Source organism: Psammomys obesus, unplaced genomic scaffold (assembly GCF_907164565.1).
Source record: "Psammomys obesus unplaced genomic scaffold, mPsaObe1.curated_primary_1811, whole genome shotgun sequence".
Lineage (NCBI taxonomy): Eukaryota > Metazoa > Chordata > Mammalia > Rodentia > Muridae > Psammomys > Psammomys obesus.
Window position 1 is genome coordinate 16,527,281 of NW_026596088.1, and position 14,967 is coordinate 16,542,247.

Genomic DNA, 14,967 nt, shown 5'->3' on the forward strand with positions numbered 1-14,967 from the left:
CTATCTATCTATCTATCTATCTATCTATCTATCTATCTATCTATCTAGTTGCCTTCCTGTTCCAAACTTCCCACTGGCTGTTGCCCTAGAATTTTATTGTCAAGTTCCGTTTTTTGGGTTTTTTTAATTAAAATTTTCTCCCGACTTAGGGACCTTCTAAGGAGGGCTGTAACGCTTGCTGGGGTGTTGTGGCTCCAGTGGAATAGCGCTGCTGTAGCTCCCTTTGGTGAGGACCTCTTGCCTGCTTGCTGGAATGGGTCTGGCCTCTGTCTGGGAAGGGACATTGTTGACTGTATAAGACAGAAAGACAGTGTACTTTCCGGATCCTTTCTGGAGCTATGCTTTGAGCAGCATGTAGCCTGCTGGTTTTATCTAAGTGAAATACTGTACAGGGGAATAAAAGATTTTTTTTATACTTGGCATTTTTTGAATAAAAACCTTTTGTCTTAAAAAAAAAAAAGAATGATGCTCTGTTCTGTGAGACTATCCATGTGTCATTAAGAGTCGCTTTTATTGCTATGTTCTCTTTTAGCAGGATAATAGTAGTAGGTTTTCTCCTAGAGCATGACTTCTACCGTCTCAGATTCTTGGCCACTTCAGCAGTGTCAGGTATGGTTTTTGTCTCATTGAGTGCGCCTTAGTGCAATTTAAAAGAAAAAAAAAAGTTGGTTACTCCCATAACATTGTTGCCACTATTATACAAATATATCTTGTAGGCAGGTCACTGTTATAGATCACAGGGTTTATAGCTGGCAATATTGATGATTACCTTTCTCTTCTGACAGCATGCCCAAGTACCTTCCAACAATATGAACTCCAGTTAATAGGGCTGAAGCTTAGCTTCTAGTTGGCACCAGCTTGGTTTCACCATGTTCAGTGACACAGATTTGGTCATGAAGAGTGACTAATAGCCTTGGAAATAACCTATGATGTGTGTCAGGGAAGGGTCTGTAGGACCTTTATGACCAATTTCTCAAGATATAACCCATTCCTGGCACCAGAGATTTTATTTGATAGCAAAATATCTCTAGTTAGGGTATTGTTTCCTTCACTATATGGTGACTCTATTTAAAACCTTTTCATGTTTATATTTTAGGAAGCGTCTACAGTAGTATGTTTCCATATGGCTTTCAGAAGGCCTTTATAGTTTGTCTTCTTTGTCTTTTCCCATATTCCCTCCTGTACCCTGTCATTCCACTCCTTCCTCATTTAATCTTCCTATTTACATTTCTTATCTCTTTATTCCCTTTATCTCTATATCCCCTTTATCACTATACATTGTTTTACCTTTCCTTGGAAGATCTTCTCCTTGCTGGTCCCTTACTAGTTACGTGGAAGATGGAAAGCTCTCCCAAGTGCCTTTATCAGTAGGTGAAAATTGTTATCCTACCAAAAACAATCTATAGTTTCAATGGGATCCTCATCAGATTCCACAGAATTCTTCACAGAAATTAAAAAATTAATCTTCAACTTTATGTGGAAATATTTTAAAAAGATATCTGAGGTACCTAATATGATGCTTAATAATAAAAGAACTGCTGGAGATATGACCACCCCACAGAGCCATATAAAATAAAAACAGCTTGGTATTAGCATAAAAATAGGCATGTTGAACAATGGAATCAAATTGAAGACTCAGGCACAATTCTACACACATACACATACAGACACCTGGTTTTTGTTTTGTTTTCACAAAGAAGCCAAAAATACACGCTGTAAAAAAAATGCATCTTCAACAAATGTTCTTGTCATACTAGATGACTGCATGTAGAAGAAAGAAAATAGACTTATTTTTATCACTCCGCACAAAACTCAACTCCAAATGGATCGAGTATCTCAACATAAGGCCAAATACAATGAACCTGATAGAAGAGAAAGTGGGGAATAGGCTTGAACTCACTGACACAGGAAAGGACTTTCTGAATAGAACACAGGAACTAAGGACAACAACTAATAAATTAGACCTCATGAAGCTAAAAAGTTTCTCTCCAGCCAAGGACACCATCATTTAAGCAAAGCAGTAGCCTACAGAATGAGAAAAAATTTATCAATTATACATCTGATAAAGGTACTAGTATCTAGAATAAAGAACAACAACAACAACAACAAAAACCCACCCAAAACTGAACTTAACAACCCAATTTAAAAATGGGAGTATAGACCTAAACAAAGAGTTCTCAAAAACTGAAACACACGTGGCTAAGAAACACTTAAAGAAATGTTCAACATCCTTGCCATCAGGGAAATGAAAATTAAAAATACCTTGAGATTTCATTTTGCCCTAGTCCAAATGCCCAAACTACTATAACAAATGACAGTACATGCTGTGAGTATGGGAGGGAAGCGAATACTTATTCATTGCTGGGGGTAGTGAAAAGTGCTATGAAAACTAGGATGGAGATTCCACAGGAAGGTGAAAATTTCACCATCACAAGATCCAGCTATGTCACTCTTGGGCATATAATGGAAGGACTCTCCATTTTACTTGCCCATCCATGTTCATTGCTGCACTATTCATAATAGCCAAAAATTAGAAACAGCCTAGATATACACCAACTGATGAATGGATAATGAAAATGTGATAAATTTACACAATGGAATATTAGTCAGTTGTTAAGAAAAAATGAAGTTTTCAGGTAAATGGAACTAGAGACAGTCCTTGCTTTTTTTCTTTTCTTTTTTTTAGACAGAGTCTCACTGTGTTGCCTTTACTGACCTATCTACATAGCTTGCTATGTAGATCATGCTGGCCTTAGAATTACAGAGGTTACCTGCTGTAGCTCTCCAAGTCTGGTATTAAAGATATGTGCCACCATGCTGGGCCAGCAATTGACATATTCCTATAAGCAAGGCTCTCTTCTCCTCTGGCTAAGCCATGAGCTCGTTGATTCCAGCTTTCCCTGCTTCTGTTCAGAATCCCTAATTCATTAATGGCTTTCATGGTTTTCATGCTCATGTTCTCCAATATCTGGTCAGTGGCCACTTTCTAAGCTAGGTCTCCTTTGGTTTGTGGTTTGCTTATTATGTAAACACTTTAAAACTCTGTGTCATAGCAAGCTGTAATCCAACTTGTGGCTTTTTCTAGCACCAGCCCTGAAATGAGATATTTCATTAAGGAGCCTTGTTTCCCCTGGGGAAGGGTAAATACTGGAAGCCATGGTGTGGGTTCCTGTGTATTTTGAATCAGAGTCTAACAGCTTCCCTCTCATTTAGCTCAGGTGTTTGCCCCCTTGCCATTTAAAAGGACCCAAAATTATAATTTATTTTTTTACAGCTAACTTTAAAACATTTGAAGCCTGTTTCCTTTAAGTTTTTTAATCCCGAAAATATAAATAGGTTATCCGATTCTGCCTTTGTATGATGATGCTTAGGTGCTAGGTGCCAGCTGAAGTTGTAAGCCTCCTTTTCTGTGTTAGAAACAAGGTATTGTCATTTGAGTTTGTTCTAAATGAGGGTATAAACTGTGAAAGACAATTTGGGGTGGAAAAATAAACTAAAAGATGTTCCTTTTTAGGTCATTAGTAACATTATTCTCACTTTTGGCACTGTTTTTAACAAATGTGTTTTTCTTTTATTTTTGGATCATATTATCAAAATCAGTTCAAAATAGATCTTAACTCATTTGGCATGAATTACTTCATATGAAATGTACTCTGTGACACATTGCTTGGAATACTAAAGAGAAAGAACTTCAGGATGTCCAGCATTTAGAGCAAAGTTGTGCAATTTAAAAAATATTGGCTCTTTTATCTTTTCTAAAATACAGTAACATGCTCAGTAATCACAAGCAAATCTTTGGCATTAAACTTTTGATAACATGTTTCCAAAATTATCCAACTAGATAATATGAGCCTTGGCTTTTTTTTAAAATAATGAGTAAAAAAGATGACAGATACGGCATTTTTTATTGCTTACATGAAACATATATCTAAGTTCTTTCATTTAAGTTTGTATCTTTTTAAGTTTTTAAATGTGTTTTACATTTGTGAATCAATAATAATTATGAAATTCTCAGTAAAGACATTTAGTGTATCAGCAAATTAGTTGCCATTAAAAAATGATGTAGGGATTAATGAGGGTGATTTGGGGAGGTAAGATGAAGAAAGAAAAAGACACAGAAGCAATAAGATACTCTTTTGTGTTGTTTTTATCTCAGTGGACATAAAATTGGGCTGTGGAGGCAAACCCAAAATTCAGGTGCAAAACTGTCCCAAAGTACAGTCTAAGTACTAGTCAATGAAACAGATGGTGACTGGACCCTGTACAACAGGTCTATAGCGACTTTATAAAAATCTAAGTACACACTTAAAAATCAAGAGATAAGAAAAAGGACAATCTGGGAAAAAATTTGGGGACAAGAAATTAAGTTATGAGGTTTTATGATTAATTAAACCTTGGCATGTTCCAAACCTGTGCCAAGGTTTGGTACTGCCTTATCTCATTCCATTGTATTTAACTCACATCACTTAATCCCATTTTAGTCTCTGTTACACTCCTATTTTTCAGAGAGACTAAAGACCTAACCCAGGACAGTTAGTGAGCTTGACTCTATCTGTCTCCGTGAGGTGGGTACCGCACGTATGCTGTAGCACCACAGAAGTTACATCAGTATGGGGTTGGCATGAGAACAGGAGAAATGTTGGCACAGAAGTGGTAGTTGAGAAGCACAGTCAAGACCATACCACATCAGTATCTTACATTGGAAGCATGAAGTTGGTGAGGTTTATATGTTTCCTTGGGTTCTGTTGTTGTTTTGTGGGTAGTGTTGTTTGTTTTGTAATACGGTCAGATTATGCTGACCTCATATTGTCCTTGTGTTTCAACCTTCTGAGCCCTGGGATTAAGGCCAGTGCTATCACACCAGAAATAGGTTGCTGTGCCAGAGATCATATAGTTTACACTGAATAATTCATTAAATCTGACTTACTGGCTATTAGTTGATGAGCAAAAGTTGTTTTAAACAGTATATTTAGTAAAACTTCTGGAAATAACGGATGCCAAAACTTAAAAACACCAATAAACCATCATACTATTTGATATTAAAACTAATGTTCAAATTTATCCTTTTAACTTTAATGATAAAATAAGCAATAAGTTTTAGTTCAATATGTGTAACATAAAAATGGCCTGCCCTTTGATCACCTCCCCTTGAGGGGAGAGCAGCCTTTCCAGGCCACAGAAGAAGACAGTGCAGCCACTTCTGATGAGACCTGATAGACTAGGGTCAGAGGGAAGGGGAGGAGGACCTCCCTTTTCAGTGGACTGGGAGAGGGACATAGGTGGGGAAGAGGGAGGGTGGGATTGGGAGGGGAGGAAGGAGGGAGGTACAGGGGGGATACAAAGTGAATAAACTGTAATTAATAAAAAAAATTAGTTTAGGTTACTATTTTTTAAGGATATATGTATTAAAATAGTAAATCTAAATGGCAGTTATGTAAGGATGCATTACAGTTCAAGACAGTCAAAGAACAAAATATGTTGCATTTTTCTTTTAAAGCTTAACCTTTTTGGATTCTCTTCTTGTCGGATTTCTCTTTTTCATTTTGCTTCCTATTGTCCTAATTATCTTTTTATGTTTTGATGATCTTAGTTTTTTAAATCCCAGTTTACTGTTGTGCATGGGCTTCACAGAGTTCCTTCTCAGATATGACTCTGAACTCTAGTTATAAAGTTGTTTTGACTGGTGCTGTTTTTTCACCTGTGTTACTCTTAACATTCATGTGACATTGAATTTCCTGCATAGAGCCTTTTGCAACAGGTGCTTTGTGGCTAACGAGCTACAAATGTTTAATAAATAAACACGCACTAATACATCGCTATTTAACATTTAGCTCTTTGTTTTAAAAATAATACAAATATAAACATTTAAGAAAATTGTTTTGCTCCGGGTGTGCATATATTTTCATATGATCCATATCAACTATAATCCCATGGCCTAAAGGCATTTGAAATAATCTTCTAAACATTTTTCATATTAAAAGTGCAAACAAACATAATACAAATGTACATACTTTCCATATAGATAGTCCTTTAAGAGCTTGTGTTTATATATGGCATATTCTGATGTCAGTAAACTTATAGTCACCTTTTAATTGTATAGCCACTAGAAAGCTACTTGCTATCTTGTTTTTATATAAGAGAAAAAAAAAGCAAAACAGATTAAAAGGGAGTGGAACTCATATATTGTCTTTAACATATGCAAGATACATTGCTTCCTTAATATGCTCGCTTAGTTCTTTTCTTCTACCCCCAGTATATGTGTGTGTATAGTTTTCATTGTTGCATTAAATGACTTTACTCTCATCTAGGTTTAAAACATAAAACTTAGTTAGGCAAGGTGGCACATGCCTGTAATTCCAGCACTCTAGGAGGCAGAGGCAGGTGGATCTCTGTGAGTTCCAGGCCAGCCTGGTCTACAAAGTGAGTCCAGGATAGCCAAGGCTACACAGAGAAACCCTGTCTCTAAAAAAGCAAAGAAAAGGTGAAAGAAAGAAAAAGAAAGAAAGGAAGGAAGAAAGAAAGGGAAAGGAAAATAAAGAAAAAAGAAAAGAGGGGTTGGGGATTTAGCTCAGTGATAGAGCGCTTGCCTAGCAAGTGCAAGGCCCTGGGTTCGGTCCTCAGCTCTGGCATGGTATTGGTATAGAAGCAGAAAAGTAGATCAATGGAACCGAATAGAAGACCCAGAAATAAACCCAAACACCTATGAATACTTGATTTTCGACAAAGAAGCCAAAACCATTCAATGGGAAAAAGACAGCATCTTCAACAAATGGTGCTGGTCCAGCTGGTTGTCTACATGCAGAAAAATGAAAATAGATCCATATTTATCACCCTGCACAAAACTAAAGTCCAGGTGGATCAAAGACCTCAACATAAAACCAGATACACTAAATTGGTTAGAAGAAAAAGTGGGGAAGACCTTGGAACTCATTGGCACAGGAGACAACTTCCTGAACAGAACACCAACAGCACAGGCTCTTAGAGCAACAATTGATAAATGGGACCTCATGAAACTGAAAAGCTTCTGTAAAGCAAAAGACATTGTTATCAGAACAAAATGACAGTCTACAGACTGGGAAAGGATCTTCACCAACCCTATATCTGACAGGGCTGATATCCAGAATATATAAAGAACTAAAGAAATTAAAAAGCAACAAATCAAGTAATCTGATTAAAAAATGGGGTATGGAGCTAAACAGAGAATTCTCTGTAGAGGAATATAGAATGGCAGAGAAACACCTAAAGAGATGCTCAGTGTCCTTAGCCATCAGAGAGATGCAAATCAAAATGACTCTGAGTTTCACCTTACACCTGTCAGAATGGCAAAGGTTAAAAACTCAAGTGACAACACATGCTGGAGAGGTTGTGGAGAATTGGGAACCTTCTTCCATTGCTGATGGGAATGTAAACTTGTACAACCACTTTGGAAATCAATCTGGACCTTTCTTAGACAATTAGGAATAGTGCTCCCTCAAGATCCAGCCATACCATTCCTAGGCATATATCCAAAAGATGCTCAAGTACACATGCTCAACCATGTTTGTAGCAGCTTTATTCGTAATAGCCAGAAGCTGGAAACAGCCTAGTTCATCAACAGAGGAATGGATATAGAAATTGTGGTACTTTTACACAATGGAATACTTCGCAGCAATTAAAAACAAGGAAATCATGAAATTTGCAGGCAAATGGTGGGATCTAGAAAAGATCATCCTGAGTGAGGTGTCCCAGGAGCAGAAAGACACACATGCTATATACTCACTTATATAGTCCTATAAGACAGGATAAACATACTAAAATATGTGCACCTAAAGAAGATAAACAAGAAAGAGGACCTGGAGTAAGATGATCAATCCTCACTTAGACAAATGGGATGGACATGGAAAGTAGGAGAAAACAAGAAACAGGACAGGAGCCTACCGCAGAGGGCCACTGAAAGACTCTACCTAGTAGCGTAGCAAAGCAGATGCTGAGACTCATAACCAAACCTTCGGTAGAGTGCAGGGAAGCATACAATAAAAGGGGGAGTTAATATGATCGGGAGAGGACAGGAGCTCCACAAGGACAAAATATATCAGGGTACAGGGGTCCTCTATGAGATTGTTTCTCCAACCCAGGACCATGTCTGGATATAACCTAGAACCCCTGCTTGGATGTAGCCCATGGTAACTCAGTATCCAAGTGGGTTTCCATAGTAAGGGGAACAGGAACTATTTCTGACATAAACTCAATGACTGGCTCCTTTACCTCCCTGAGGGAGGAACAGCCTTGCTTGGCCACAGAGGAGGATATTGCAGCCAGTCCTGAAGGTACCTGATAAGCTAGGGTCAGATGGAAGGGAGAAGGACCGCCCCGATCAGTAGACTTGGAAAGGGGCAGGGAGGGGTTGAGGGAGGGAGGGTGGGATTGGGAGGGAATGAGGGAAGAGGCTATGACTGGGATACAAAGTAAATAACCTGTGATTAATATTAAAAAAATAAAAATTAATATAAAAAAAGAAGAAAAGTCAGACCCATAGTGACTAAACTGTGCTACCATGGCTAACAGATTATGTCGCTAGGGTCTGAAGACAGGGTGATGTAACAGATCTTTGGTGCCATGAGCAGAGGGGAGGGTGTCATTAATACAGCCACCGTATCTTGAGGTTTCAATTCACAAAATAAAAAAACTTTAAATGTGAAAAAAAAGAAAGAAAAGGAGTATAGATGTGCTAGGACTACTATGCAGTGCCTTGTTGTCTAGCACCCTATCTGTACAAATCTTATCTTTGTGAAACAGGAGAATTAATGGAACAGATGTCAACAAGATCGCTCTATTAATGAACACGAAGCATTACACCTACCTAGACTTCTAAAGAACTAGGACAAATACATAGAAGCTTCACACATTTAATATGCCGGTGCATTTTATGACAGCCTTTTCTAGACGTGTGTTCTAACAGGGTATTAGGTTTGGAATAAAAGCACCCTGTTAAAAGTGTCTCTTTCTGCTTCTGGGATACCTCACTCAGAATGATCTTTTCTAGTTCCTGCCATTTGCCTGCAAATTTCACGATTTCCTTGTTTTTAATTGCTGAGTAGTGTTCCATTGTGTAAAAGTACCACAATTTCTGTATCCATTCTCCAGTTGAAGGACATTTGGGTTGTTTCCACGTTCTGGCTATTACAAATAAAGCTGCTATGAACATGGTTGAGCGAATGTCCATATTGTATACTTGAGCATCTTTTGGATATATGCCTAGGTATATAGGTATAGCTGGGTCTTGAGGTAGCACTATTCCTAATTGTCTGAGAAGGTGCCAGATTGATTTCCAAAGTGGTTGTACAAGTTTACATTCCCATCAGCAATGAAGGAGGGTTCCCTTTTTTCCACATCCTCTCCAGCATGTTGTTGACACTTGAGTTTTTGATCTTAGCCATTCTGATGGGTGTAAGGTGAAATCTCAGGGTTGTTTTGATTTGCTATGCCTTTTCTACTTGAAGTTACACATCATGCTGTTAAGACACTCTTTTAAACTTGGCTTAATTCATTGGCTTAATTTATCTAAAATTGTTTGATTAGAAGACCTTTAGCTAAGTAATATCTGTCAACTTCTAGGGGCAATGCTAGAAAGTGATGACTTGTAAGAGGGTTTTCATGTGATTGAAAGCAGCCACAGCCTTCTGGGGAGCAGTTAGCTCCTGCAGTTGAATCTCCCTGCCTTGCTAGCACTATGGAGTCAGGACCTGTGCTATTATTGCACAGACTTTTGTGTTAAGTAGGATGTACTTATTGTGGATCTGGTATTTTCCAGGCTGTTGCCAGGATGCACCAGGTTTTATCATGTGAACGTGCCATTGTGATTAAATAATCATTTGGCAGAAAATGAGGAAGCTTTTCAGGGGAGTTTTGTAGCCTAAAGAATTTTTGCAACTATTTAGACTCTACTGTTTTTATTTCTGAAATGTTCGAAGTCTTTGTTTTATTAAGGAAACTCAATGATGGTACATGGTGAGAAAATGTATTTTAGAAAGGAAATTTAGAACTAAATTTTACGCTTACAGATTTTTTTTTTTTATCCTTCTCTAAAAAACTGAATGTTTCAAGAAATGTGGCAAGATTTTTAGGGTAATGCGGTATTAGTGGAAATGAGCATGATAGATGTTGAGTGCAACATTTACTGTGATGTAAAAATCAAGCATCAGGATACAGCAAACATGTGGCTGAAGTGTCTAACCTGAGCTCTATGAGGAACACTTCCTGAGGCCAGAGCCTCTCAGCCCTGTGGAGTCATCACATGAAGTCAGAGTACATTTTAGCCCTGTGTTTTAGGTTGTGTTTAAAGGGCAATAGCGTTGGGGGAGTACTTTTTATAACATGTTAATTTAGCCCATACTGGAGCATGGGGATGACCAGCATAACAGGACCGTATATGGGTGGAGAGTCTCACATAGGTCAGTGTAATAACCTGCAGACGTAAATACCTAATAATAGGTAAGGTATGGCAAGTGAGTCAGATGTGGATAAAAGATGAGGTGGCGCCTGGAAAGGTGGCTTCATGGTTAATAGCACTGGCTGCTCTTCCAGAGGGCCAGGGCTCGATACCCAGGGCTTACAGGGCAACTTACAACCTCCCTCTTTTGTATTCCTCAGTCACCAGCTGTGCATGTGGTGCATAGATCAAACATGTAGGCAGAACACTTCATACACAGTTTTTTTTTTTTTTAGTTTTAAAAAATGAAACAACCTTCCAACGCAATGCATGCTAATTTAGTAAAAGTTATTTAAATCTGTAGCTTTAATGAGGCAATCTAAAAATAAAATTTTTTTTAAGTTAGAAGCCTTATAAGGTTGAGCTAGACAATGTAGCAGTATTTCAGAATATCAAATACTACATTTTAAAGCATATACAAATCTCTTAATTTATTTAATTTCCTGGTTTTTTTGTGAAAATTTGACATTGTTAAATACACAGCCAGTCTTCACATGATTGCTTATGCCTGTAATCCCAACACTCAAGAAGCTCGGTCAGGAGGATTCCATAAGCTCCAGGCCACTTCAGGCCACATAGGAAGTTTCAAGCTATCGTGGGCAACAGTGAAACCTTGTTTTCAAACAAAACTTACAAACCAGTGTCACTGGTGTTTATTACTCAAAAGCCACAAAATAGAAGAAGCATGATTTCCATGGCCTGATAAATTATTTCTAGAAAAAGTTATTAAAAATGTTTATATTATCTTAGGAAAAACACCTCATTTTACATAACAGCTCTCTGCATACATTTTTCTTCAAAGTGGGATGATGACTTATCGTAAACTTGAGACATTGTATTTATATGTATGTGGGGGAACGCACACAGGAATGCATGCACATATACACTTCATTGCTGGGGTCAAGCAAGTGTTCAGTAGTGACCTTCACCCCCAGCCTTTGGGACATTGATTCTTAGAAGACAGCTACTGGGATTAATAACAGCATTGCAGGACTTACAAAATAAAACTCAACCTCTGTTAAAAAAGATCAGTGTAGAAATGGAAAACATGACCTTATTACTTAATACTGATTTACATTGTATTGACTCTTTTTTTTCTTGTTAATAATTAGTGGGTATTTAACTAGTGAACATCTTTAATGGCTATACATTCTGTTTTGTACTTTGGTTAAAATAGTCTCATGGCCATTTATTTAAAATGGCTATCTGCTTACTCAAGTTGTCTTTCAGTGATACTCTAAGGCAAATATCACAATCTCATAAAATGTTTATGAGATAGGTTTATCTGTTCTGGGAATTTCAGACACTTTTGCTATTTTGAGTTTTTTAGTAATTCATGAAAGCCATGATTCATTTGGTGTGGAAATTTTGGTAAATTAATAATTATCATGTTTCTGTTATTTTGAGGGATTCCAGAAACCAACCAGACTTATTTTTATTTGTTCTTTGTCATTTTTAGTTATATTGCCCTATACTAGAAACCAAATGAACTCTAAAGGGAAGTGAAAATGTAGTTCCTGGCCTCAAATGAGGGGAAAAAACTTCTCTTGCTAAAATATCCAGAAAATAATTTTTAATATAATTTTTTATTTATTATAATTTATTCACTTTGTATCCCATCTGTAGCCCTACCTTCATCCTCTCTCAATCCTGCCCTCCCTCCCTCATCTCCTCCCATGCCCCTACCCTACTCCACTGATAGTAGAGGACCTCCTCCCCTTCTATCTGACCCTAGCCTATCAGGTCTCATCAGGACTGTGTTTCATAGTCTTCCTCTGTGGCCTGGTAAGGCTGCTCTCTGCTGGGGGCAGGGGAGGAGATCAAAGTGCCAGCCACAGAGTTCATGTCAGAGATAGTCCCTGTTCCCCTTACTAGGGAACCCACTTGGATACTTACCTGTCATGGGCTACATCTATGCAGGGGTTCTTAAGTTATCTCTATGAATGGTCTTTGGTTGAATTATCAGTCTCAGAAAAGACCCCTGGGCCCAGATTTTTTGGTTCTGTTGTTCTTGTGGAGCTCCTGTTCCCTCCAGGTCTTTCTATCTCCCCATTCTTTCATAAGATTCCCTGCACTCTGCCCAAAGTTTGGCTGTGAGTCTCAGCATCTGTTTTAATACCCTGCAGGGTAGAGTCTTTCAGAGCCCCTCTGTGATAGGCTCCTGTCTTGTTCCATGTTTCCACCTTTCCGATGTCCATCCCATTTGCCATTCTGAATGAAGATTGAACATCTTACCCAGGGTCCTCCTTCTTGATTAGCTCCAGAAAACAATTTTAAGAAATTTTATTCTTGTATTTATACTGTGAACAAATACCGGGTAATAACCAAGTATACCAGCCCTTATTTTAGGAACTTAGTAATCATCATTGAATGAAACAGAAATCCTGGCCTTCATTTAGTCTAGTGGGAGAAACAGATAAAAAAAAAGCCAAGATTTCTAAATTTGTTAATGTGTTAGATAACTATAATGGCACGAAGAAAGAAAATAAGGAAAGGAAAAAGGATAAGGGAGATGTTGGACTCTGTAATTTCAGATAGCTAGTGGCAGCAGTGGCTCTCAGAGCAGGAAGGAGATGAGACCGGAGACATGAACACAGGCAGTAGCTTCTCTGGGAAGCATTCCAGGCAAAGAAACAATAGGCAGGTCCAGGTAGATAGGACCATTCCTGGTATTTCTGAAGAGCAACAAGGAAGATTAAGGCTTAAGAATAAAGGGAATAGGGAGGGTGGGATTGGGAGGGGGGAGGGAGGGGGTTATGGGGGGATACAAAGTAAATAAACTATAATTAATAATAAAAAATTAAAAAAAGAAATAAATTCGAGTAAGATAAAATAGATAGATAGATGAATAAATAAATAAATAAAAGGAATGAAAGCAGGCTATTGCGGTAATCCAAATTATATATATATATATATATATATATATATATATATATATATATATATCTCCACTCTTCTGTCGTAGCCGTGAAAAAAAATTGAGAGGCCAGGAAATTTTGACAGTTGGATATGAGCTATAAATGATAAAAGAATGAGAACTTGAGATTTGCCACATAAAAAGTGGGATTGGCATTAATAGACCTGGACCACTCACTATAGGAGAATGGAATTTATGCAGAAAGATTAAATCTTATGTTTTGACTATGTTTGAGATGTCAAGTAGACAACTGGCATTTTGTGGCATTTGGGGAAAGGCTGAAGTAGCAGACATAAGCAAGTCTGAGATGTTGGTAAGCCACAGTGGAAAGCAAGAGAGCAAAGGTCAGGAAAGGAAGGTTTCAGGAGGAAGTGAGTTTAAGCTGGACCACAGATACTAGAAAAGGCTAGGAAAGTGGCTTTAGAGGAAATATTCTAGACTTTCAGACTACCCACTGACAAAGCTCAGTGTTTGATTAACTTGCTATCCTGCTCCTTAAAACTTTCAGTGTGTCAGAGTCTTGCAAGCAGTAAGTGCACAGGAATTATTTGTGGACTCAAAAAATTTTTAAGACTTACTTACTTTTCCTCTTTGGTGGAATTTATTTGGCAGACCTCTCCATCAAGAAAAGGGTATTGGGCATCTTGACAGTGAAAGTGCAGGTTCTTCTGGCATTGCCAGAGGCAGCAAGAACTTCATCTTGGAGCCCTGGACAGCTTGACAGAGGCCACTGGCACCTGTCATCTTGTCTACCTAGATTGGCTGAATGGATCCTGCACGGGTGCCCTTGTGAAAACACTGCATGCTAGCAATGGTTGGATGGAGTGCTCTTGTAGCTCGGAGCCTCCCTATGTGCTCGGGGACTGACGGTACATATGTATGCTGCTGCCGGAGTCATAGTGCAGCCAGATGCCGAAGCTCAGTCTGCATGGGGACTTCTGCGCAAGCTCACAGTCTCCCCTGGGAGCTCTTTTTCTTTAGCTGTGACACAAAGTACCAGAAGTGGGACTTGGCCACCACGAGGTTGGGTGCAAAGCTGCACATGCCAACAGGAGTGTGTGATTTTGGGGTAGGCACGAGGCAGTGCCACACCACCTTGTGGTGTGCCTCCCAACCTTGTAGTCACAGTGTATGGCCACAGCCTTCAGGGAACTCTGTCTTGCCTTTGTCACTGTCTAAGGATTTATTTTTGTTTTATGTGTGTGGGTGTTTTGACTCCATTTATGTTTATGTATCACCTGCATGCAGAGTCACCAGAGCTTTGAATCCCATGAGTCACCGTGTGGATGCAGCGAATATAAGTGGCATCCTCTAGAAGACCAGCCAGTGCTCTTAACCCTTAACACTTCAAATATTTTTGCAGGACTTGTTGACTGTCATTAGGTATTGATACTTAGGGATTTTTTAACTTTGTTTTTTATCGTGGTAAATCTACTTTAAATGTACATTTTCACCACTTGAAAATGTACATTTTCATGGCACTAATTACAAAGCTTTGCTTCTTGTACAAAAGTGTTCTCTTCCTTTAAAAAAGTTATCTATCTATCTATCTATCTATCTATCTATCTATCTATCTATCTAT

The 14,967-nt window shown here is 38.3% G+C and overlaps 1 protein-coding gene across 3 annotated transcripts in view; it reads left to right on the forward strand.

Moving 5' to 3' along the window:
• Sbf2 (SET binding factor 2) overlaps positions 1–14,967 on the forward strand; it is a 335,395-nt gene that overhangs the window by 131,518 nt on the left and 188,910 nt on the right. Inside the window, exon 1 of one of the 3 annotated variants that reach the window (XM_055627307.1) lies at positions 4,668–4,716. The exons of the other annotated variants lie outside the window; for them this stretch is intronic. Coding sequence (XP_055483282.1) covers positions 4,708–4,716 — 9 coding nt within the window. The 5' untranslated portion in view covers positions 4,668–4,707. Of the gene's footprint in view, positions 1–4,667; positions 4,717–14,967 lie in introns of those variants that run through there. 3 annotated transcript variants of the gene reach the window in all.